The following is an 11,425-nucleotide window of genomic DNA, read 5'->3' as shown; positions in this document are numbered from 1 at the left end:
TAGCAAACATTGCCTTAAGAGGCTATTTAAAACTTCAAAAAACAAAATACAGTGGAGTCTTGATTACCCATGTTGACAAAGGGTTGACTCATGATGGGACAAAAGGTATAAAAGGTTTTGAGACTAAAATGTGATTCAAAGACTTGAAACCTAGCTCAACCCAGACTTTGAAAAGTTTTCAAAATTTCCAAACAAGTTGAGTGAGAATCATTTTTTAATGTTTTATATTATCTTTTTGATCGATGACTCATTTTGACCTAAATTAATTACTTATTTTCATCTCACAGCAGGTCAAAATACTTCTTTGTCCTAATGCACCTACATACAGGCTGACTTTAACAGAGACACACCAATAAGTAGCATCAAGTTTGCACCAAGAAGAAGAGATTTTTGGACTCTCCTATGAGACAATATGATACAGACAAAATTTAAAAAATATTTTCACGTTCAAAATACTCTTTCTCAACTTGGAATTTTAAACAGAGGAAAACTCAGAACTAATGGAGAATTTACATGCAATTTTTTTATTGTTTCATCTGAAAGTGCTTAAAGAGCTGTTTTCACAGTATTTTTTATAATTTTTTTCTGATATGGGAAATAATATAAAAGTAGATTTAAAAGTAAGAAAATGCACCGTCTAGTGACGTCATCTGGTGGCATTTCCCATTTAAATACACGTATTTTAGCATATTAGATCATTTTGTCATATCTTCTCCAATAATTTTTCAATTCATTAACCAAGGGTATCCTCGTGTTCAATTCACTCAGCAGTTTTTACTTTAACATGGAATTCATCAAATTTCAGACACCTGCAAATTCTCTGTTGAATTCAAAACCACTCTCAAATCACTTTCCTCCAAAATGCGACTTGGTGCGTTTGTGTTAAACTCAGTTCATATGTAGTTTAAATTACCAATAATCAACTTCTACTGTACTACATATTTTCCTTTTTACTTCTTAATGAATCATTATGTTCCCTTGCATCACTGAGCGAATGCAATGTAACTTTGAGAAAAAAGTTGGAAACATCAAATCTTCACAAGTTATCTCTGAGGCAGATTGAATTTTTGGCTATTTTCAATTTAGCAATTATCAATATAAATGATGTTTATCTATTTTGGCAGAGATGCTGCATTTTAAAGTTTTAAGTTTTTTAATTATGACATAATTGAGCACAGAGTCTAGAAAAGCTTGACATTTGTGGCTATGGCCACCTCAAAAACAATATAAATTTTTATTTATTTTTTTTTAAATTCAGGACTTGCTGGCACTTTTTTACTCAGAAAAAAAGGAGAGGGGAAACTTAAAAAGAGGTCATCATTGAAACAGCAATTTGTGGTTAGCGCAATTGATTTCTCTCTAGAAAATGTGTAACTTGGTGAAATAAAAGAAAAAGAAATAAGAAAATCAGGTAGAATTACCTTGAGTCGCATTCCAAGGAAGTTGGCTCGTTCTCTTTTCTTAATCATAAACTCTGTTGGCGACAGCCAGCGATGTTCTTGACATTCTTCAGCTGTTGGCCTTTTGCTGTAAATACAAATTTTATACTTTCAAAAATAATTCTAAATAAAATTACACAACAAAAACAGGGTTGTCCAATAATTAATTGGAAGAGCAAGCAGTGGAACAGTAGTTGAAACTTTGCAATTAGATTTTGAGAATCATTGATGGTTACAAACATTTTTTTAATCTGGTGGATATTGACCTTACAGCACTTTTTGGCTCTCATGAGTTAAAGTCTAAAAGTTTTCAGAACTTGGATTTGCAGAGGGAGCTACTTTGTTCAAGGATATATTATAAAATCTCCGAGACAAGAAAAAAATGAAAAATATTCTGGAAGTACTTTAATTGAGCAAAATCAATAGTCACACAGTGGGGTTCTCGTTTGCAGTAATTTGGCTATAATTTTTGTGTGCCTATTTCTATATGAAATGATGAGACAAGTTTGTAGGCTCTGTTGATCTAATGTCGATATTAAAGTTAGTTAGATTAAGTGATTCTTAAAATGAATATGATGAATAAGCGTACAAAAAATTCCTGGCAGAATGAATTCCTCTCGAGAATGCAATGAGACAATCGTGTGTGATGATCGACCGGAAAAAAATTTGCTTCAATTCACAGGAATTAAATTAGCAGTTTGTTAATCTAGTGATATAATCAGTCTTAACAACTGAATTGATTATTCACAGGTTTCAAAGGACATACCACGTAATAACTGTTATAATTTTTACACGACTTCTTCCTCCATTTTCAAAAAAAGAATTTCTTTCTTTTCAAAAGAATTTAAATGCAAGATTTGCAAGTTGAGCTTACCAGGGAGATCTTTTGAAAATGAGCATGAGGAATCTAGTTGCTTCTTGAGATAACTCTTTGTACAGGTGTTCGAATCTGTAGCGGACAAAAATGATGTTCTGTCTTGTTTCTTGGTCGTTCTCTCCTCGGAAAGGCGACTTGCCTGACAACAGAACGTATGCCAGGACACCAATTGACCAGATGTCGCTTTGGGGGAATGCAGGTTCATCACAAAGTACTTCAGGTGCTGCACAAATCAAAACAATAAATGTTGAAACACACACAAAGTTGCAAACGACAAAAAAACAGCACAAGTAATCAATGAATAAACAGCATAACTCTGTATTGAAAAACCCATCTTAGCTGAATAAAAGTACTCCACGAAAGGGAAAAGTGATTGAAATGTTTGATGATACATGTAAGCCTAAAGATTAAGGGAGGAAAGGAAGATTTCAGTGTTAGCTCACTAGACTCTGAACATACATTTTTTAAATGGGAACAATCAGTTTTAAATTCAGGGAAAGCGTAAATTAATGCATGGAGAGAACAATTGATCAAAGATAGACGTATTAGAGAGCTACAAACATGGAAAAGCTGAAAATAACTAAATATCAAAACAAAGGGGAGAAATTGAGGAACAAGTTTAAAAAAATTGATTTGATAAATCAATCATTAATAGTTTGGCTTTCGATCAATTCAGACTCATTAGATTGAGGTACATCAAATACATCAATTTTTTGCGTTGTGAATAATATAATTGAGGCTCCTGATCGGTTGAATTGTGTATCGCACCTGAGCCAATTAGAGGGTGATACGGCCACATTATTTATAAACAGAAGAGATTGACATACAACGCCTTTGTAAAAAGATGGAAACTTTGCAGATTTCAGAGGTAAATATATTTTTTTTTGACATATAGGAATCATAGTCAATAACTTGAAAACCATCAGTCACTTAGTCAGTTGAACAGTCTTTCAAACCTTTAGCTTTCTTCTTCAACCTGTTGAATGAAATTTTGTCAACCTGACCGATAATAAACCGAACCTCCAGAATTAGAAGAAAAGAAGTGAAAAAGGAGAAAACTTAATATACTTACAATCATAGTCCAAACATGTGTTCGATGGATTCACCATCGTCCCTAATTTACTAACATAATGCGTGGCAGCAAAATCGACCAGCTTCACTTGCGTACTGCGCGTGGTCGCCATGACTACATTGTCTGGCTGAATATCTAAGTGTGCTAGGCCTCGCCAATGTAAATATTGAACAGCATCCAGAAGCTAGAATCAGAAAACAAACAAGATCAATGTATAATATTTAAAGTTTGAAACTACTTTCGACTGACTAAAAGATGAAAAAATATCAATGTTAGCTGAAAGGGCCTTTTGTGAATTTTTTTCTCTCCTTCCTATTTTCCTGGTTTTGTTTTGTTTCTTGTTTGTCTGTTTGCTTTTGTTTATTTTTCTATTTTTTCATTTTATTTTATTTTATTTCATTTTATTTTTTTTTTGATGAGCAAATATACTTGGGAAAAATGGATTTCTCGGCAGAAATTAAACAACTGAATTAAAAAGAGTGAACTAATTCAATTCGAAAAGGATCTTTCTTCCTTTTTTTCAATGTGAGACGGAATAAATAGAAAAAATGCATATATAATTTGTATGTCTTATGATTGAATGCACTTATTAACGCATTAAACTTACCACTTACATAAATTAGGTTATTTTTTGCCCAAAAGTTTACATGATTTGAGATCTATCTTTCAGGTAGGTTTTCATTTTTTATTCATGCCCCCCCCCCCCCCCCCAAAAAAAAAAAATGGCCAAGCTTGGCAGTTAAGAGAGATAAGCATTTTACAACTTTTGTACATTGGTTTTCAGAGATAAGCCGTTAAATTTCAAAAAGAAAATAGAAAAACAGTTCTGCAAAATTAATGTTTCAACTCTGTGTCAAAATTTAAGAACTTAAATTGTTACCTGCGAGACGACAGTCATAACAACTTGTTCTGAATATTCGTGTCTACTTGACAAAGCTGTGAGGATATCAGCTCCTTGTAACTTTTCTAAGATAAATACAACTAAACCAGGATGGGAGGATGGTCTGAAAAAAATAAGAACGTACAATTGATGATACAGTTTAAAGTAAAAAATTATAATCATTAACGACAGCATTAATCCCTTTACTTCAGAAAATTTACAATGCAGCAGAAGTGGATTAATCTTAAAGAAAATTTAATTCTATAATGGGAAAGCAGATTATTTACATTTTAACAGACTTCAGAGAAAAAATCATCTTTGAGACTATTACTGAAATTTTATGTTAGCAAAAAAGACATGAAAAAGAGATTTACATATACATGTTGCAAAAAGGCTCTGTCAAGGGTTTTGCCTTATTGTTCTGATATAATTTCCATAATCAGTCCACTTATTTATAAAATTTTTGTCTAAACAGAATGACAAAGAATGTCTTCATTTTTTTGGTGTCAACATGATAAGTACCAATAAAAGTAAAAAAAGGAGAGATCTCACTTAATCTTCATGCAATAGACCTCAAAGTTTTCATTTTTCTTGATGATATAATTTTCCAAAATAATTGAAATCCACAAGAAAAAGAAAAAATTGAGTAAAAGAGGCATTTCTAGCTTTTTCCATGAACAGTTCAGACATGTTCCTGTTTTATTTGAGATTTTAGGGGGAAAAAATTCCTCAAGATTTTTTGGCTCTGAAGACACCTAGGCCATCTTTTTCAGCACTCTATTATTATTTTTAGGAGTCTGAAAATTTTAAGAGAAAAAGTTGAATACACAATTACAAAAGGAAAAATAAATTATGTATTTTACATTAGTTCCTGAGCACTTCAATAAAAGTAGAAATAATTTTTACAAAGCAGTAATCAGTCCCATTTTTCTACAGCCAAAAATGAGCGAAATTATCCTTACCATTGATTTTGGTCTAGCCTTAATTGTTGGTTTCTCAAAAGTTATGCGAGAACTTTCATCGATAGAAACCTCTTAAAGCAAAAAATAAAGTAAAAAATAAGAAAAAACTGAATATATCTGAAAACAATGAATAAAATCCATACTTGTAAGCTTCTAGAAGAGCTGCGATGCGAACGTGCCGTAAAGAACGCAGGTTCTCAAATTCTTTCATCACTTGCTTCTCCGTCTTTTCATTGACTTCAAGAAGTTTAGCTACGACTGTTCTTTCGTCTTCTATTCTTACACCTTTCACAACGACAGAAAATCGGCCACTGCAATGAGAAAAAAGGAAAAACAATTAATTAAATGAAAAAAAGCTGGAATGAAAATCATCCTGCATTGTGAGTTATCAATTAGATTATTAATAAAAAAATGATAAAATATGGTCAAAAATAAAATCAATAAAGAGCAAGTAGTCTCTTTGATTGTTTTAAAACTCAATTAGAGAATAATTGTGTTGATTTTTGGTATAACATGGAAAAACTACAAAACCAAGTTCAACAGGAGAGGTCTAAAATTGACGTTTGTGCAAGCAGGATGAATTTTCTAAAATGTTCAACGGATTGGTCAACATGTATTTGAAAGTTCTGAAATAATTTTTTCCGTGGACTTTTTAGTGCCTTACCAGGCTAATTTAAAATCTTAGACTCACGCCCCTTTTCAAAAAAATGAAGGAAAATAATGGCATTTTGAGTGAGGAAGAAGATCTTATGACATATTCTTTGGACACTCATTTTTGTCATTTGAATAGGGCACCAGGTATGACATGGTATAACATTCAGGCAAGGAAAAAACTTGGAGGCATTGCTCTCTTTTTACAACTTACAGAAAAGGAAACTTAAGAAATTGAATCTAAGAAAGTAAGATAAAAACAACTTTTAAAAGTTCAGTCACTTATTTTTGTGATTAAAACATGATAAAAAGCAATGATATTATTTTTTCAAAATATGAGGATGCCTTAGAATTTTTTTTTTGCAGATGAATGAATGGCATAACTGCTGACTAGGTTTGAAAAGCTTCTGCTTGTAAAGTACTCTACAAAATAATAAAATAAAATCCAAAAATTTTGGACTTACACTTCTCTACTAGAAATCAATTTTATCGGTAGATACATGAATTACAACTGAATCAATAAGGTGAGAAAGTATTATTAAGATTACGCAAATAACAATTAAAATAGCTGCATACCGGAAAATTTCAGATAAGAATCTATAGTTGTCTGTGGGTAATGAGTCAATCCATTGAATGGGTTCCCTTTCAACCTTGTAATCCAATTTCAATTCATCTTCGTCTTCGTAGATGTCTCTGCCACTTTCGCTCATTGTCTGCATATGTTTCATCGCTACAGTGATCACTATTTTTGGGGTATCTGAAAATAATTATTTTATTTAAAAGGAGCTCTTCAGTTGCCAGCCTTTAGTTGGTTTTACTTCACTCAATATTACGACTTTTTTATCTTCTTTGTCATCGATTCTTTAAATAAGTGAGGTTTATGATGATAAACCTCCCAATACAATAAAAATCCTAGCAAGCAATAAAATATGTATTCGGGATGATTTTCATGCACAAAAAGCTATTACGCTTGACTAGTGGTTTAGTGAGGCAGAAAATAACCAAGAGGTATATTGAGAAGAAAATATACTAATTAACAATTTAAAATAATCAGCTGTCTAAAAAAATATTTTTCTCATATTTTCAGCTGAAAAAAAATTATAGAGAAGCAAAATGACTTCGCAAATGGTGTTTGTATGTTTGACCTCGGACATACATTTAATAAATTTGCAAATGTGAACAATCAAAATAAGCTTATATAACATTAGACATGCAGTCGAACTGCTGTCAAGTAATTTTTTATGTAATTTTAAACTTTCATCAGACATTGAATTTAAAAAGAAGGACAACAAAATCTTCATCGAATCATATAATCTTCAATTTAGAAGTGTTGTACAAAAATCCATGTAAGCCTGCAAAAAAATAATGAGACATTTCTTTGCTTTACCTTCTTTCTCAGTTGTGATATGCTCGGATGGAATGCCTGGCTTGCTCCAGCCGTGACAGTTGCGAGCTGCAAGCCGGAACAGGTAATTTGAATTAGGTTTCAGGTTTTTGACAAGCCAAAATTCGTGGTTGATTGTGCTGCAGATATCTTCCCAATCTGGGTTGTGCGACTCTTTGTACTGGAGACGGTAGCAGAGAACTTCAGCATGGCCATCTTCTTTTGGCTGCTTCCAGCGCAGCAAAACCTCTGTGTCTGATGTTTCCACAGCTATTGGAGAGTCTGGCGCATCAGGCGGACCTCCTGCAACCAATCTAAACAGAAAAAAAAGAGCAAGAATGATTTATACTGATTGGTGTTATTGGATTGGAAATTTGAGTAAATTTTACTTTAACCCGGGCAAATGCTGTAACTAAGGTAACAGGTCTGTCGATGGGTGTCCCCTCAGTAGTCATTTCTCTGCCTTTCCACTTGCGACCTGAGACTGAGCACTTTCAAAATTCTTCTGCTTCAATTTATGTTCTATTTTCCATGAATACAATAAAAAAATTTTTTTTGACATAACATCTATTTAAATGAATAAACAACTCTATCGCACAAAATTTGTAGACTTGAGCTTTTAGCGAGGTAAATGAAAATTTCAAAATATGATTTTTTAAAGCTAATTGTGTTAAGGGTGCATTTTTTAAAAATATTTTTTAAAGGTGCAACTGAGAAAAATATCAAAACTTTGCTTTAAATGTAAATTAAGCATTTAATATGAATATATTAGAAAGTCTGAATATTTTGAAAGTCTTAAGTCCCGAAATAATTTAAATCTATACTTGTTCTTTTGGTCTTTTATACAGATTCCTTGTTAATGTAAGGGCCGTAGTACATCAGAGAGTTGATCAAAGATGACCAACCAAAATCAATGAGGAAAAAACTCATCCATTCTGAAATTCAAAAAGTGATGAGAATTTTCATCAACTGTCATTGAGTTACAATGAATGCAACTTAGGGTTGGAGAACTTCAGATGATTTTAAACTCACCTCATCCTTGCAACTGTCTGGCCGCATTTGTTTCTTGCAACACACTTGAACGTTCCCACGTCATACTCTAAGGCAGGGTTTAGCCGCAGTACAGATCGCCCTTCATCATCCCGTAAGAATTTAACTCTTTTGCCTTCCGTTAGAACCAAGTCATTCCTGCAAACAAAATGGAATAAAAGGTAAGATTTAAAATACTAATTAAGGATCATTGCAATATTTTTCAGATTATATCTTACAGAAAACATATTTTAATGAATAAAGAAAAACCATAAAGCTTGTGGCTTCTACTTTCTGCTCAAATGAATGATGGAAACATTAGGAGGAAAGAGGACAGCAAAGAATTTGTTTCCAACAAGGATTTTCTCTAATCGTATTTTAAATTATGAAAAAAATTGATGCAAAACGTTCAGGATACTGAAATATTACTTACTTGAACCATTGAATAGTTGGCTCAGGGTCACCAACGACAAAGTAGGAAATGTCACAGACTTTATTTCCGAAAATTGGTGTGATTTGTGGCTTTTCTCGGAAGAAAGGAGGCTGAAAAGAGAGAATAAGACAGTTAATTAGATAAAATAAAGGCTGATTAGAAAGATAAAAGTGAATTCTGATTTCATGATGTTTCTGATTTTCTGATTTTACTGCAAAAGAATCTGGTTATCTTCAAAAAGCTTTTTCCTTCACAGAAGGGAAAAAAATTGAGTGAAGCAAAATCATGTTATTCTCTTTTGAAATCATACATTCAATTATTGAAATCTACATAGACCCAAAATAATAATTCCACAAGTGATGCATTATGAACACATCCTTGATTTTAGCCCAGTGAAAAATTTTAAAAAAATTCGGCTTTCATTGAAAAAAGCTATAGTTAAAACTTTTTCCTCAACATTATTTACATAAATTGAGGGATAAAATTTAGTTCCTGAAGTTTTTCGACTCATTACACTTTAACATATTGAAACACATTACTAAGTGATAATTACCTGACCCTCTCTCTTGGCATCCATCAACGCCTCAGCCTCAACACGAGTATCAGGTCTCATACCGACCTCATTGCGAAGTCTACGGGTACTTAAGCTTTCGAAGTTACCATAACGGTTGATACGAGCTTTCCTTTCATCGTCTATTTCTTCATCCATGACGTCTGTAAATCTCCTCCTTTCTCTGATGATCGGCATCTGTAAAACACAGAGAGAAGTATCCACTAGTATCAAAATATTTCTGGAGTTGGGTGATAGGGTAAAAATTAAACTATGAGCTTTGGGATGACTGATCAATAGTTAAAATGTGCTGAAAGCTCTTGTTGCATTTCAACATTTCTTTAGATGGACAAAAAACAGGATTGGTGTTATAGATAATTTGAGTTGTTTCCTGACTTCCGCATATAATGACTTAACAAGGTTTTACTGTACTACTTATAACTAAATATGAGACACCATTCTTTCGCTTTTATGTTTCAGTTTTTTACACCTTCCACTTACTTGTATGAGATTGGTCGGTTCTGAACACATTTTTCCTCAATTGACAAGATTGTCATTCAAATCTTTTATGTGCTACAATTACTTTTCAACCATTCACTGAGATAAGAAGCTACTTACTCTCCAGTCAAGATGGCACTCATGGTCGAATACTTGGCTTAAACGGGGAGCTCGGTTAGCTGCTACTTTCATATACTCTCGGAGCCGCACCGGGAAGTCAACATCTCGCAGCTGCAGTAAGTATGTGTCTGGACCATACTGGTAGTGACTCTCATTTTTGATCATTCCTGAAATAAAGATACAAGTCAATAAACGACCAATTTTTACTCCATACAGCAAATGAAAGATCAGTATTAAAAAAATCTCATCTAATCGGCCTCTAAACAAAGTGTGAATTAGAGCAGGATGCAATATTTTTTCTCCACAAAATTTCACATGAAAAATGAATCACAGAGCAGGAAGTCTGAAAATCAACTTTTTAACAAGATACAAGTGTTCATCGTTAATATTGGTTTGATGGCAAAAATAAAAGTAACGTCAACGGTGTAATCTAACTACCATTTAATCTGTGTCGTTGTGGAGTTGATTTTGAACTTTCCGTTGGATGAATCATTTTCCACATAAAATTTTTAAAACAAAACGTGCGAAACTTTTTTTATAGTTCAGACCTTAAATGGGATTTCAGACCTTAGGTGGTCCATTTAGAATATCCTGCAAATAAATTAAATTTTCCAGAGATCACATTTTACACCATGATAAGTTGCTTTGCAGAGTAACGCAGATCAGTTTTACAAAATTCAGACAATTTTCGCATGTTTGAATTTAGCTATCTGTTGCTCTAATGCAACACTAAAATTGTTGTTCTTAATGAAGAGGACATGAAGTTGGCCATAAGCTAACGTTTTCCCTCCTTTTTGTACTTGAAAAATAAAATGTATAAACATTCACTCTACGTGCAATTTTAATTTTAACTGCCTACTCCTCAAAGACTAACTGATACTGAGTGGATAAAATCATCATGTTCCAAGTAGAGTAAAATTCAGAGAAATGACTTACGAATCATCAAAAATTCTCCAGTTACTTACCAATATCTACATCAATAGGTTCACGTGACGGAATTTGGTCCTCCCATGTTCGATGCGGAGGTAATTTGCTTTGTGGGGGTGGAGTTGACTCGGGAGTGTATGAATGACCAGGTGGATACACCATTCTGGACGGATGTGTGAATGCAGTTTCGAGCTTGCGTCTTCTGTACCATGTGCGGCAGGAAGCATTGCTGTACCAATCCCTGATGCACATCAAAAATACATATGAGTGAAATAGGCTCTGAGGGAGGAGAGAAAAAGGAACTGCAAAGAGCAGTTATGCAACGAGTAAAAAACATGTTTCCTAGAATTCAGGCTGAGTCTAGATAATTATATGCTTTTTTGTTCATTTTCAAACACGGAATCAATTTCCTTGAAACAAGTATTTTACAATTTGAAGGGTTGTGTACATTATTTTTCACTATATTTAACATTTAAATAATTGTGTTTATAGAAATATGCTATTTTCAAATTTTGACGACAGAGATAAGCCTAAAGTCTTTTATTAGATCTCAGTCCGGAATTTTTTCATGATTAGAAATAATAAAAAAAAAATCGGTACATA

General features: G+C 33.0%; 1 protein-coding gene across 6 annotated transcripts in view; it reads right to left on the bottom strand.

The window, feature by feature from the left end:
• Positions 1-11,425, bottom strand: part of Obsc (Obscurin) — a 252,766-nt gene that overhangs the window by 1,263 nt on the left and 240,078 nt on the right. For all 6 annotated transcript variants that reach the window (XM_019050687.2, XM_072301410.1, XM_072301413.1 and 3 more), the window contains 12 exons: positions 10,861-11,063; positions 9,896-10,062; positions 9,281-9,475; positions 8,728-8,837; positions 8,298-8,453; positions 7,269-7,579; positions 6,458-6,638; positions 5,374-5,541; positions 4,269-4,392; positions 3,389-3,572; positions 2,314-2,539; positions 1,422-1,527 (listed from right to left, as the gene is read on the bottom strand). In XM_019050687.2, coding sequence (XP_018906232.2) covers positions 1,422-1,527; positions 2,314-2,539; positions 3,389-3,572; positions 4,269-4,392; positions 5,374-5,541; positions 6,458-6,638; positions 7,269-7,579; positions 8,298-8,453; positions 8,728-8,837; positions 9,281-9,475; positions 9,896-10,062; positions 10,861-11,063 — 2,131 coding nt within the window. The remainder of the gene's footprint in view (positions 1-1,421; positions 1,528-2,313; positions 2,540-3,388; positions 3,573-4,268; positions 4,393-5,373; positions 5,542-6,457; positions 6,639-7,268; positions 7,580-8,297; positions 8,454-8,727; positions 8,838-9,280; positions 9,476-9,895; positions 10,063-10,860; positions 11,064-11,425) is intronic.

The sequence above is a fragment of the Bemisia tabaci genome, chromosome 6, assembly GCF_918797505.1.
Source record: "Bemisia tabaci chromosome 6, PGI_BMITA_v3".
NCBI lineage: Eukaryota > Metazoa > Arthropoda > Insecta > Hemiptera > Aleyrodidae > Bemisia > Bemisia tabaci.
The sequence above is the reverse complement of the archived record's forward strand: the minus strand, read 5'-3'. Positions and strand labels throughout refer to the sequence as shown.